Here is a 12,813-nt window from a genome sequence, read left to right on the forward strand (position 1 = left end):
AGCTGTATGTCTCTTAAGTCCCTTCTTAAGAAACTTCATGCTAGAAAACTATTACACCTTTCATGCCATAAGAAACCAGGTCATTTGTTCAGTAGTGTGTCCCACATACTGGTTTTGGCTGATTTTTTTTTTCCCTTATGATGTCATTCAAGTTGTTCTATTATTCCTCATACATCTTGTGAGCAAGTGATGAGATTTTCATTGGGTTTGGGTTTAAATTTTGGGTAAGTGACTTCACAGTCCACTTTCTAAGCTTTACGTCAAGAACCAAATAGTTGGTGTCCTATTTGAAGTGCTGCAATTTTATGTTTAATCAGTGGGTTCAGGCGTTATCGCCTTTATCCAAGCATTATAAAGTTGCCCATCAGCTTCTTATCTAATGGCTTTAGCAGACATTCCTGCTGTTTCTCTAGATTCATTATTTTATTAAGAGTTGTGCAATGGTGATATTCTGATTTTAGAATTTATTTTGCATGTATTAGGCGGGAGGTTTATAGACAAAAAGCCTTTACTCATCAACTCTTGGGTTATCCTAAAATATACTTAGCATCAGAGAGGCAGGACAGATGTTTCTTAATTTATCAATTTTTAGAGTAATGAGTTAGTGCCCTGGCAACTTCTAATTGTGCTAAATTATTATTTCTAGTATCATTGTGAACTTAAGGATTTGTATACACTTGACATATTTAAATCCATTGAAGGCATTTTTTTTTTCTTTTTAATGCTCAAATTATCACATCTTAGTCCCCTGGAAACTCCTTCATCTTACATTAACTCATTCACTTTTAACAGCTTTCTTGCTTTCTCATACAGTAATGTCCTAAACTAATCTTGTGCATTTCCTGTTCCATTCCTGAATTCAGTCATTTCTCCAAGAAATCCTTGGAACCTTTTAATGGAAGATAGAATTTAGAGACTACATTTTGGGAATTATGGTAAAATAGATACATTTTCAGTGTTGGCTGTCTGGTAGTTTTTAGAGTTTTGATTCTAAAGCGCCATAAAAATCCTCAAAGAAAGTTTATAATCATAATGTTCCCATTATGTATTGTTAAAGACTCAATTAAAAGGACTTTCTCAGGGTGGGAATTTACCAACCTCAAGTCCTAAAATGGCTGCCCTCAATTCCTATAACCATGTATTAGTCACTTGTGGTTGGAAAGGGTTGGAGCATTCTGGGAGGACAAATTCAGTGAGAGATTGCTTTTAGGCAATGACTGACTATGTTGTCAATACAAATGCCCCTGCCAGTAGGGCTGAAAATGTCCTTACATTATAAGACAGGACCATTCATCACCATACATCAAAATGTGGTTAATATTGGGTAACCACCTTCCCTTTCACCAGTGCCACACTTACTTTCCTGTCATATTTGCTCACTGAAGATGAGGAGAAAAAGACATGCTCCAAGATTAAACCTGCTGTGCTGCGAGTATACAGATTTTTCTTAAGCTCGACAACAGTGTCAATGCTTAGGCTTTAAAGTGACAATTTTTGTATGGAACTAGCTACACATTTTGATTTCATTACCTTGAATAAAGTTATGCTGTACTTTGCATAAATGTGTTTTTTCTCCTGTTTGCTTTGGGAAATGACCTTTCACTCAGTACTGTTGCCAGCTGCAATGCAGAAAGCACTATATAACTTAGCAGGCCTGTGACAGTATTCAGGCAGGTGCTGTGTATTGCCTCAGTCTGTCTACTATCGCATTTTCAAGAAATTAGAAAGGTCAAAGATTGCTGCATCCTGTGATTTAAAATTCAAATGGGGAAATTTCTCTTATTCTATGAACCAAATCATTATCTATGTTCAGTATATCCTTTGCCTACTTGATTTTTTCCTGGTTTTTTTTATCACTTGTGCAGAATACTAGAAACAAAAGTTGTCTATGAGAAGGTTCCCCAGTATTAGATTCCCTTTATCTGTCTCTATTATATCTACATCTGTATCTCTGTCTATATCTGGATCTGTCTAGCTAGCTAGATGAGTAAGAATTTGGTGAGCTTTTCATTATGTTTCTGTTTTCATTGTTTGCTAGCACTTAACACAACATCCCAGAATACTAATATTTTCTTCTAAACCATTTATGGAAACCATTCATAGAAAGTAACTATTTACAAGTATCTGAATGCTGACACATATACGTACTTGATGTCACACCAAAGCTGTAGTGTAAAAAATATTTGCCTAAATAAAGACTTGGAGATAGTCCACTCTCCATCCAATGCTCCATCATGAACCATGGTCCCTGGCCTGTGCTCCCCGTGATTTAGCCGGGTGCTTATATTGATGGCGACATTAACCCAGTAGTTTTCTAGGAAGAACTGAGCATATCGTTTATTATACAGCATGGTGTCAGAGGCCTTTATAAATATTTTGGCTCTACATATATTCCAACTGAAATAAAATAAACTGCAGTCAAGGCTTTAAAAACAGCTCCATTGACTCAGTGCTCGTACCACATGACAATCCATTGTGTAACCCTGGGGCCTACCATCCCCCCTGATCTTTGCATTTTATTTATGAATTTTATATGAAATCATTACCATTTCTGTATTCAGTTTTTCTGCAGTGGCGGAAGCAGGAATCTAAACAGGCTGCTACATCTCAAAGACACATTCATTAGGCCTGAATTATGAGTTCAGCACATCCTGAAAATAGGAACTGCTCTGAGCCTCCGCACAGCTGGCGTTTTGCTTCTCTCCTACAACTGCCATCGCCCTGTGCAAAATGATGACTCCATTCCACACCCACCAGATGTTTTGCCCCCGTTTTATGGTGTCAGCCTTGAATACAGAAATCTTGGGTCTTATGAAAACCCAAATAGGCTGCTTTGAAGGAAGATGAGGAGAGAAAACACAACGTTGTTGACATTAATATAAAGGTGCTACAAAAATCTGTCTGTCGACTTCAGTCACTCTTCAGAAGGTAGAAAAATATATGTATTTTATATTGTGAAAAGATTAATTTGAGAGATCTAACATTTTTTAAAGATAGTGGCTCATACCATAAAATACCACATGTTTTGGTCCTAAATGGAAGGTAATAAAAATCGCCAGCAATCTTCTTTGGAACCAATCAATTAAAATAATCTTTATTAATTTTTATTAATAGTAATAGATTTATTGGAGAGTCATCATACAAAATATAAGATTCTCATGATTTGAATAGAGAGACCTCTTCAAAGAAACCAGTTACCTATCTAGTTACACCGTCTACTGTACAAGCTTAATTAAATCTTTTACATGAAGAGTATTTGGCTGAATGCAAAAAGAAAAAAGGAATAAAGGAATTCAAGGTTTCATAAAAAGAAGCAAAGAAGTAAAAAATAGTAAGGAAGTTAGAATTAATATCTAGTCCTCATGTCTCTTTGTTCATTCATGTTAATATAATTAACACATATTTAATGTTTATTATTTGTCAGATGCTCTGGTAGTTGGAGATAATTATATCACAATGTATGAGAGCTGGAACAGAGGAATGACAGTGAGCCTTTATCATGTGTCTGATGTGTTCTAACTTCTTTTTATGTATCCTATTTTATTTAACCCTGACAAAATTTCTATGAAGGAGAAATTTATGTCATTTTGTTACAAATGAAAATATTAGCTTGAAGATGATTATTTGCCCTTTTCAATGTTGCTGAGCAAAAATGGGGCAGACCACATTCTCTTCAGGTCTGTCTGTTCTGAGAGGATGCTACTTCATGTGAGCAATGTCAGAAAGAATACATAAGAGTTTGCCAGTAAGTACACAAAGAAGGAAGGCTATTCCATGTCGAGACTCGTGGAAAAGAAAAAACTTTGCTCTTTCTGGTAATTGCCCGGAGTTCAGGGAGATTGGTGTGCAGGCTGAATGAAGGGTCATAAGGAGATGGAGTCTGATTCAGTGGCCCACAGCTTAGGAAGTGTTTCAATAAAAATCAGTTTTACTCATGAAAAAATCATAAGCAATATAATTTTCTAGGTACAGTTGCATGAATTTTGACAAATGCATACACCTGTGTCACCATCACAATCACAACAGAGAACATCTCTGCTACCCAAGAAAGTTCCCTTGCACCTCTTTGTAGTCAATACCTCCACCCTCTCCATTGCCCCAGGTGACGGGTGATCTGCCTTCTAGCACTATATATATTAGTTTTGCTTTTTCTAGAATGTCATATAAATGCAGTCATGTGGCATGTGTGCTTTTATGTCCGACTTACTTTGCTCAGCATAACAAACTTTAATCATGTTGCTGTGTCAGTAGTTAATTGCTTTTTTTAGTGAGTAGAGGTCTACTGTATGGATGTAGGACAAACTGTTTGTCTTCAGTTGTTGAGATATTTGGGTTCTTTCAACTTTTTGACCATGATAAATAAAGCGTCTGTTAACATTTACATCCCAGTCTTTGGGTGGACATATATTTACATTTCTCTTGGGTGAATTCCTAGTTATGTTTGCACGGTACCTTGTTTAGCATCCTTTTACTTTTAGTCAGTCTTTGTCTTTTAATCTGGTTTCTTAAGGAGAGCACAGAGTTGGTTCTTGCATTTCTTATCCAGTCTGACAATCTGTGCCTTTTAACTGGAACATTCAGGTCATTTTTAGTTAATTTAATTACATATTCAGCTAAGTTTAAATCTGCCATCTTGTTATTCATGTTTGTTTGTCCCATCTGCAGTTTCCCCCCTACTTTCTCCATTTTCTTTTAGATAAATTGAGTATGTTTTGTTTTTCCATTTGATTTCTACTGTTCGTTTCTTTCTTTTTTTTTCTCAGCTTTTTTTTTTTTTTGGTGATGGGGAGGTAATTAGGTTTATTTATTTTTAGAGGAGGTACTGGGGATTGAACCCGGGACCTTGTGCATGCAAAGCATGCGCTCTACCACTGAGCTATACCCACCCCCCTCTACTATTTGTTTCTTAGCTATAATTCCTTGGTTTATTTTCTCAGAGGTTGCTCTAGGACATACGGTGTGCATTTTAATTTATTAATTTATCACAGTTTACCTTCATATATAAGTATACCATTTCACAAATAATGTAAAACCATTACATTAGTACACTTTGATTCACCCTACCATCCTTTGTGCTGTTCCTGTCATACTTGTTATTCTATATATGTTTAAAACTCCACAATAAATACATTATTTCACTGTTTCTCTGGTCTTTTTCTCATTTTAAAAATTGAGGAAAAAATTCTTTCACACTAACCCATATATTTACCATTTCCAGTAGTCTTCATTCCTTTGTGTGGGTCCAAGTTTGTATTAGGTTTCTTCAGAGACACAGAATCACAAAGATACATAAATATAATACGAGATTTATTATAGGAAATGGTTTATGCACTTATGGAAGCTGAAAATTCCCATGATCTGTCATCCATTAGCAAGAGGCCCAGGAAAGCCTCTAAGTGGTGTAATTCAATCTGAATCCAAAGGCCTGAGAACCAGGATCGCCAGTGTCCCAGGGCAGAAGATGGATGTCTCGGCTCCCTCATAGGGAATGCACCCTTCCTCTGCCTTCTGGTTTCCTTTAGGCCCTCAATGGATTGTATGATGTCCATGTGCACCAGTGAAGGTGATCATCTTTACTTAGTAGTGATTCAGAAGCTCATCTCTTCTTCTGGAAACACCTTCACAGACGCACCCAGAAATGTTTTATCAGCTATCTGAGCATCCTGTAAGCCTAGTCAAATTGACACACAAAATTAACCATCAAATTAATCAATTAGCACTCTCCTTCTGTCTGGAAAATTTACATAACATTTTCCCATAGTACATTGGCAATAATCTCTCTTAGGTTTTGTTGGTCTGACAACAATTATTTATTTCAACTTAATTTTTGAAAGGTATTTTCATAATAAGTAGAACTCAAGATTCTTTAAATTCTTTTCCCCAGGGTTTTCTATTTTGTGGGTCCTTGTTAATTTTGATTGATGTCTTCCTTATTATATGATGAGGACTTTCTGTCTTCATGCTCAGGTGTTTTTATTGGGGTTACACTCACCTAGCATCAAGTTTGCTGTCCTAACCATCTTTCAGTGCGCAATCCAGTGATGTTAGTAAGTACACATGCACTGTGCAGTGCTCAGGTCATTTTGGAACTAGGAAAAGGTTTCTTAAGTTAGATCTTCGATACTTCCCTCTGCTTTAATTTGTTGTTTCTTTTTCAGAGAAGTTATTTTAAGTAGAAAACCCTCGTCCTGTTCTCCACTGCTGTTTTTCTTCATTATGAGAGAACACGTGAATTTGCCTCCCACATCTCTGACACACTCTCAGAGTTTGAGTTCTGCTCCGTAGTGATGCCATGTGAATGTCAGTTCTGCTGCTGGACTTTTCGATTCCCTGAAATTCTTCACCACTCTGTGCATCTCTCTCTCATTTCATAGTGATGCATTATTGTAAATGTCAGTGTCAATTGTGCACCTGCCTTTCGTGATTGTGCTGCACACGAGCGTGGTGCGAATGAACGCGCTCACCTCCGCAGGTGCTGTCGGTGCTGAAGCACTCACTGCTCGCCTTCAAACAGCCGCGAGCCCTGGAGATGCTGAGACTCTACTTCCTGTTTTCACTGCAGTTCCTGGTGAAAGAGGTACGACTGTGCTTGTCTGTCCCTGAAGCAGGACTGGTGCTGGCTCTGATCCTCAGCAGGCTGGGCTGGCTCCAGTCCCTACAGGTACTGTTCAGTGACTCACATTCCTTGTGACTGATACACTTCTCAAGGCTGGGCCAGGTAGTAATTGTTAGTCTCTCTCATATGGGTATTAAGTACTATTTTAAAGTGGCATTTAGTAAGTTATCTATTAATTCATGTATGTGGTGAATGCAGTCAAACTGATAAATGATTCTTGTTCTTTAGGGCTATGTAGACCGAGAAGGAAACCCCATGGGGTTTGCTGGACTGGTGTCACACTTGCACTATCACGAGCCTTCCAATCTTGTTTTCGTCAGTTTTCTGGTAAAGGGCCTTTTCCATAACCTGTGTCAGCCAACCAGGAGAGGTAAGCTTGGTGTTCCACGTGTGGTCTGAAAGCAGCACCGGGCGCTGTGGAGAAGCTAGCACGTTGGGAATACTGTTTCTACAAGGAAAATACAAGTGAACAGATAATGTAGATGCCAAATTAGATAAAATAAAGCGGTATATGCCTACTAATATAGATTATATAGGAGACAGCTACATTTTGTGGCAGCTGTCGAAAAATGTCGAGTTACTAATTTTGGAGATTCCTTGACTCCAGGATTCAGAACATTTTAATATATGATTTTTTTGATAAATATCTTTTCCGACTAAATCTAATATATGCTCATGTTAGAAAAAGGACAGGGAAAACCCTTATGTTAAAAATAATACTCACTGTTGATATTTGTGAATATTTTCTTTGAATAATTGTACAGTGTATTTAGACAGCTGATATCATGTCAGTTGCACAATCTGGCATCTTGTTTTCCCCCAAATATTTTTTTGGCAATATCACGTGCAAATTTTTGAATTCCACTTGCAATTTCTACCTGAAATTTCATTTAACATAGTTTTTATGAAAGCCTTTGATTTTTATAACTAAACCATAGATCTTTAAACAACGTCTCCCAGAGAAATGTTTCCGTTTGTCCTTAAATCTGTTATAGTTTCTGACGCTGGTGATTTCAGTGCCTTCCACAGCATGACTTGACTTTATCTTCTGTTGTTAACTGGCAGGAATGATGTCCCTTGCACAGTGTCACTAGGCTCTGAATGTGCAGTGTTCTGTGAGTCAAGGATGCTCAGGAAATTCTGTCTCCCACAGGCTCTGTAGGAGGAGAAATAATTTCAGGCAGTAAGAAGTGTGGTTGTGTTTATTGCTGTGTGTGGTGGAGGCAGGGCGTGTGCAGTTACAGACGTGGAGGTTGAACATTGGGTTGCTCTGTGAGGCAGGTAACATGGAATTTCATAAATAATGAAACTGAAACACAGAGAAGTTAAATCAGTTGCCTTGGTCCCCAAATCTTGAGCCAAGATTCGAAGATGAGCAGACTGACTCCAGAGCCCAAGCTTTTAAAGGTAGCATTTCTTAACACTGCATGTGATGCTCACGTGATGTGAAGGGTAAGGAATGACTCAGGCTGATGGTATTGACATGAGTGGCTGGCAGGTGAGGCAGGGAGGGGCCAGATGGTCTTTGGTGGGTGACTTTTGGAAAGCCTTAAGTGCTGGACTCAGGAGACTGGATTTTGTTTATGAGACACTGAGATGCAATCAGAGACTTTCGAGGAGGGGAGATGTGGTCATTACATGCTTTAGGAAAACTGATGACAGACTGAAGAAGGAGGAGTTCAGGTAAGGAGACACGGCAGCTAGTGGTTGGAGGACAGGGTCTGATGCAGAGGTGAAGGAGCAGCTGGAAGGACAAAGAAGGAGTAAGACTGTCCTTAGAGATTCCTTAGTTGCTGTATTTGTTACGCATTTCTAGTTTCTATGAAATAAAGTGCAATATAACATTCAATTTAAGCATTAAAAATGGGATTAATCCACTTTTTATGTTTATATAACAAGTCACTTTGTTCTGTATAGGCTCAAAATGTTTTTCTCAAGATGTTATGGAAAGGCTAGTGTTAGTCTTGGCACATCTGTTTGGAAGAAGATATATTCCAGCAAAGTTCCAAGATGCAAATCTCAAGTTTTATCAATCAAAGGTAAAATTTATGATCCTGTTAATGTTAAATAATTAAGATAATTAAATAGATCCTACCATAAATGATTCAGCAGCAGAATTTTATTAATATAGGATTCATTTGTTTTGTAGGGTAACAGTTTGTTCGTTCTGTAATCAGTGTAATCAATTTAATCTGTAATTCACGTCTCTATAAATCTATCCAAAGATTAAACGCTTTGAGGAGAATGGGATAAAAAATTTGATCTTGTTTTCCATATGATTGTATAGAAGTATAGCAGTCAGTGGCTAAAGAAAAAATGTAGGTAATTATACATGAAATGAACTAATAGTTCTCATTGACTATGTGGTTCTTTTAGGATCTTTTTACCTTGAGGTAGGGCTTCAGACAGGAAGTGTATGTTGTGAACCGTGATGTCCTCACTGAAAAAAATACTAGAATAGGCACCTAGGAAGTTACCACTTGACACACACAGAGCAACTCATCCAATTGTATTTGCAACACTTTCTGCGATCACGATTCCTTGTCACTGAATCAGCATCAAACATGATGACTTACGTGTTTCACTGGAATCTGAGAGAGTGGGGCGGGCTGGTTGTACCAGGTGATCTTCGTAAAAGGTGGCTAAGAAGAACAAAAAGAAGGCAGAGAAAGACAAATCCTCTGTTACCCGAGTTTTCTTCCTCCCTTGTAACCTCTGGTCTTTTGGTGACGGCCCTTCTGGCAGGTGTGAGGTGGCGCCTCACTCTGGTTCTGAGCTGCGTCTCCCTGAGGGTGAGGGATGATTAGTGTGGAGCACCTTCTAACATACGTGACGGGGACTGGGGTGCCTTCTTTGAGGAGATGTCTGTTCAAGTCCTTTGCCCCCTTTTTTGGCTGTTGGGCTGTACTAGATTCTTCTGTGTCTTATCTCCTTAGCAGGTAGATGGTTTAGAAGTATCTTCTCCCATTCCAGCAGTGCCTTTTCACCTTGTTGATTATTCCCTGTGCTGTGCAGAAGGTTTCAGTTTGATGTCGCCCCCCTTGTGTTTTCACTTGCATTGTCTGTGCTTTTGGTGTCACGTTAACAGAATTACGGCCAAAATCAATGTTGCTGTATTTTCTCTTAGGAATTTTACAGTTTCAGGTCTTACATTTAAGTCTTGAATCCATTTTGAGTTTATTTTTATGTGCAGTGTATGGTAATAACACCAGGTTTTCACAGACTCTTCTAGGGAATACCAAAAGAGAAAGCAAAGCCTAAAGTTAACATCAGAACGTGACAAGGACATCATGAAAAAATTAGAGATGTGCCTCTTCCATGACTGTAGATGGAAGAATAATCAGAAAATATTAGCAAGACAAATCCAGTGTGAGTTTAAAACCCTCACAATCAGGTGAGTTGCATTCCAGGCTCAGAGGGGCTTTCTGTGGTTGCTGCTCCCAAGACATGCCACTAGATTCTTTGAAATATTCCCAAGTCCACTGTCATTTGAGGGCATCCTTCTATTTAAAAGATTGTTTTCACTAAGTAGCACAAAAGCAAATATTTACAAGTAGAGGTATTGGTTTTTATAACATACACAGAAACAGAAGAATGAGTTTCAAGTTAGTTTCACAGATGAAAGAATGAAATAGTTACGTTACTGAATAGATGGATAACTGTAGGATTATATTGTGCTGTTGTTTGCCCTTCTTCCAAACTTCCAGTTTTCAAGGAAGGTTTGTAGAGCTCTCTGAGAAAAATACTGGGCCTTCAGTTTTGTTTCGTCTTGATGATCTCCTTGCCGATGCAGGTGTTCCTGGAGGATCTCCCCGAGGACTTTAAGGCTGCCCTGGATGAGTATAACGTGAACGTCACCAAGGGCTTTGCCTCCTTCCTGCTGGTTGTTTCCAAATTGGCGGACATGAAACAGGAACATCAGCTCCCATTGTCAAAAATAGGTAAGTGGGTCTTAGCTCTGCTGTGGAACAATTTAGAGGCTGAATCATCTTGCCTTAGACTGTTCGATCCCAGATGAAGAGCAGAGCCCTGGAAAGCTCAGTCCACCTGAGGACAAGGGGATCCATCCCTTCTGCTTTCTCAAGAAAAAACAGATATGATTATTAGAAGTTAAATAAAGGACAATGGAGAATGAAATTGAATAGAGTCATTTATAAGCCGTCTTAATTAAAGGTTGCCTTTGGTTCAAGCCTGGAAAATGGAGTAAGTGCCCGTGGGAGGAGGAGACACTGGAGACTCTCCTGCCACTTCTTTCTTGGGAGGCACTCTGCTTGGTGGTCTTGGACGTCAACTCTGCGGATTACTTGGTCCAAACTCCGGCTTAGCTACAAGTTAGCAGTGAGGCCTCAGGCCAGTGACCCCATATTCACACCTCAGTTTTCTCCGCAGATAGTAAGAGAGAGTAACGTCATCCCCCTGGCGCAGGTGAGCTTTAAGTCACCGAGTTAACGCATGTGACTGTCTGGGAGCAGCGCCCAGCCCATGGTAACATCATCCACCTGGTGCAGGTGAGCTTTAAGTCACCGAGTTAATGCATGTGACTGTCTGGGAGCAGCGCCCAGCCCATGGTAACGTCATCCCCCTGGCGCAGGTGAGCTTTAAGTCACCGAGTTAACGCATGTGACTGGAAACAGCGCCCCAGCCCACAGTAAACACTGTTAATCTTTGTTCTTATTTTTCATGATCTGTTGGGTGGAAATCTCCCAGGGGAAAGTAAGGAGAAAGGGATGGGGATACAGGGAGAGGGTAGAACTGTGGGTAGTAATTTCCTGGTTTCATTTCAGTGTCACATTCTCCATTGGAAAAAGTCAGGGAAGCGGACTTGTAGCTCCCTGGGCAACATTAAGGTGGGGGAAGCAGCATGTTCAAAAGCAGACGATAGCAGTGGGCTTCCCGGAGGAGGCAGCACAGGAGTGTGTGGATGTAGCCTCTGTCACAAAGCAGAGCTGACTTTGATGCACCATCTGGTGCTTCATGAAACTGGAAATGGAAAAAAATAGGTCTTCTCATACACTGTTTACAAAGCTGCTGATGGTGGCTGCCTGAATCACCCTGTCTAGAAAGATTCTGAGGTCAAACCTAAGTAAGGTGGGAGAAGGTACCAAGGTGATAACAACAGTTCTGGGCTGAAAGGGCAAGAATTTAAATTTAGCCTTTAATTACCTGTTGATCAAAAAAATTCTATGATACTGATAAGGACATTAGTAGCTAACATTTACTGAACGTGCCAACATGTGCCAGTCACTGTGGTCAGTCTTGTTCGGTCTTCATACGACGTCGGCCCTGGGAAGTCGACTGTCCCCCCCAGCAGTATGGTGTAGAGCAGGTGCATCAAGCCTGGTAGTTTGGCTGAATTTTAAAAGCTGATCTATCCAATCTCTTGTGGTCAGATTTCACAGGTAAAGAGTGCGAGGACTCCCAGCTCGTGTCTCACCTGCTGAGCTGCAAGGAAGGGAGAAGAGCCGTTTCTCCATTTGCTTGTCTCTCTGGGAACTCTGATGCTGATTTGCTCCATCCAGAAACTCCAGACCATGTAAGTGGAAAATGGGGCTTATAAATAAAAGTCTCAAGAAAGAATTGGATGTATAGCTGTAGGCAGTTTAGCAAGGGCTTCAAATTCTCCAAATTGAAAAAAAAAAATCCAGGTGTAGCAACAGAAATATCCAGGAAGTGGCGCGATTTGTTTCTCATTCTGGCCTGAGGACCCCTGCCCCATTACACAGAAATCCAGGACCAGCACTTCTCTGGAGACTGACACGGGTTTGCTGTGAAAAGAGCACGTTAAACGACCTTCAGGCTTCCCAGTCTTGCTGTAGGTGCTGTTAATCCCATATATTCTGGATCTCAGATGTCAGAAATGGAGTATAAAGAACCAGATACATTTCAGATATGCTGGATAATCCATTCGAATGTTGGAATAGACTTGTAGAAATTTAATTTATACTTTAATTCAAAATCTGAGAAAGAAAATAAGTTTTGTCACATTTGATGTTACAGTGTCTCAGCTCCATTCTATTCCAGAAGCAGATAGTCCTCTGCCACGTAAAATAATCCAGTGTCACTGGAAGGAGTTTTGAAATGTTATATGGACCCTTGTGAATTTTAAATAGACACACATACTTTTATCATGTATTTAAACAGTTTCAGATGATTTGGGTTCCATCTTCAGATAAATGTTGACGTGTTAAAATAATAGC

The 12,813-nt window shown here is 39.5% G+C and overlaps 1 protein-coding gene across 1 annotated transcript in view; it reads left to right on the plus strand.

Annotated features, from left to right (window-relative positions):
* The window catches only part of LOC116662205 (probable ATP-dependent RNA helicase DDX60), a 96,878-nt gene extending 84,490 nt beyond the window's left edge, over positions 1 to 12,388 (plus strand). The window contains exons 3-7 of the mRNA XM_032475672.1: positions 6,473 to 6,577; positions 6,845 to 6,986; positions 8,534 to 8,655; positions 10,410 to 10,557; positions 12,007 to 12,388. Coding sequence (XP_032331563.1) covers positions 6,473 to 6,577; positions 6,845 to 6,986; positions 8,534 to 8,655; positions 10,410 to 10,557; positions 12,007 to 12,173 — 684 coding nt within the window. The 3' untranslated portion in view covers positions 12,174 to 12,388. The remainder of the gene's footprint in view (positions 1 to 6,472; positions 6,578 to 6,844; positions 6,987 to 8,533; positions 8,656 to 10,409; positions 10,558 to 12,006) is intronic.
* The last annotated feature ends 425 nt before the right edge of the window (positions 12,389 to 12,813 follow it).

Source organism: Camelus ferus, chromosome X (assembly GCF_009834535.1).
Source record: "Camelus ferus isolate YT-003-E chromosome X, BCGSAC_Cfer_1.0, whole genome shotgun sequence".
Classification (NCBI taxonomy): domain Eukaryota; kingdom Metazoa; phylum Chordata; class Mammalia; order Artiodactyla; family Camelidae; genus Camelus; species Camelus ferus.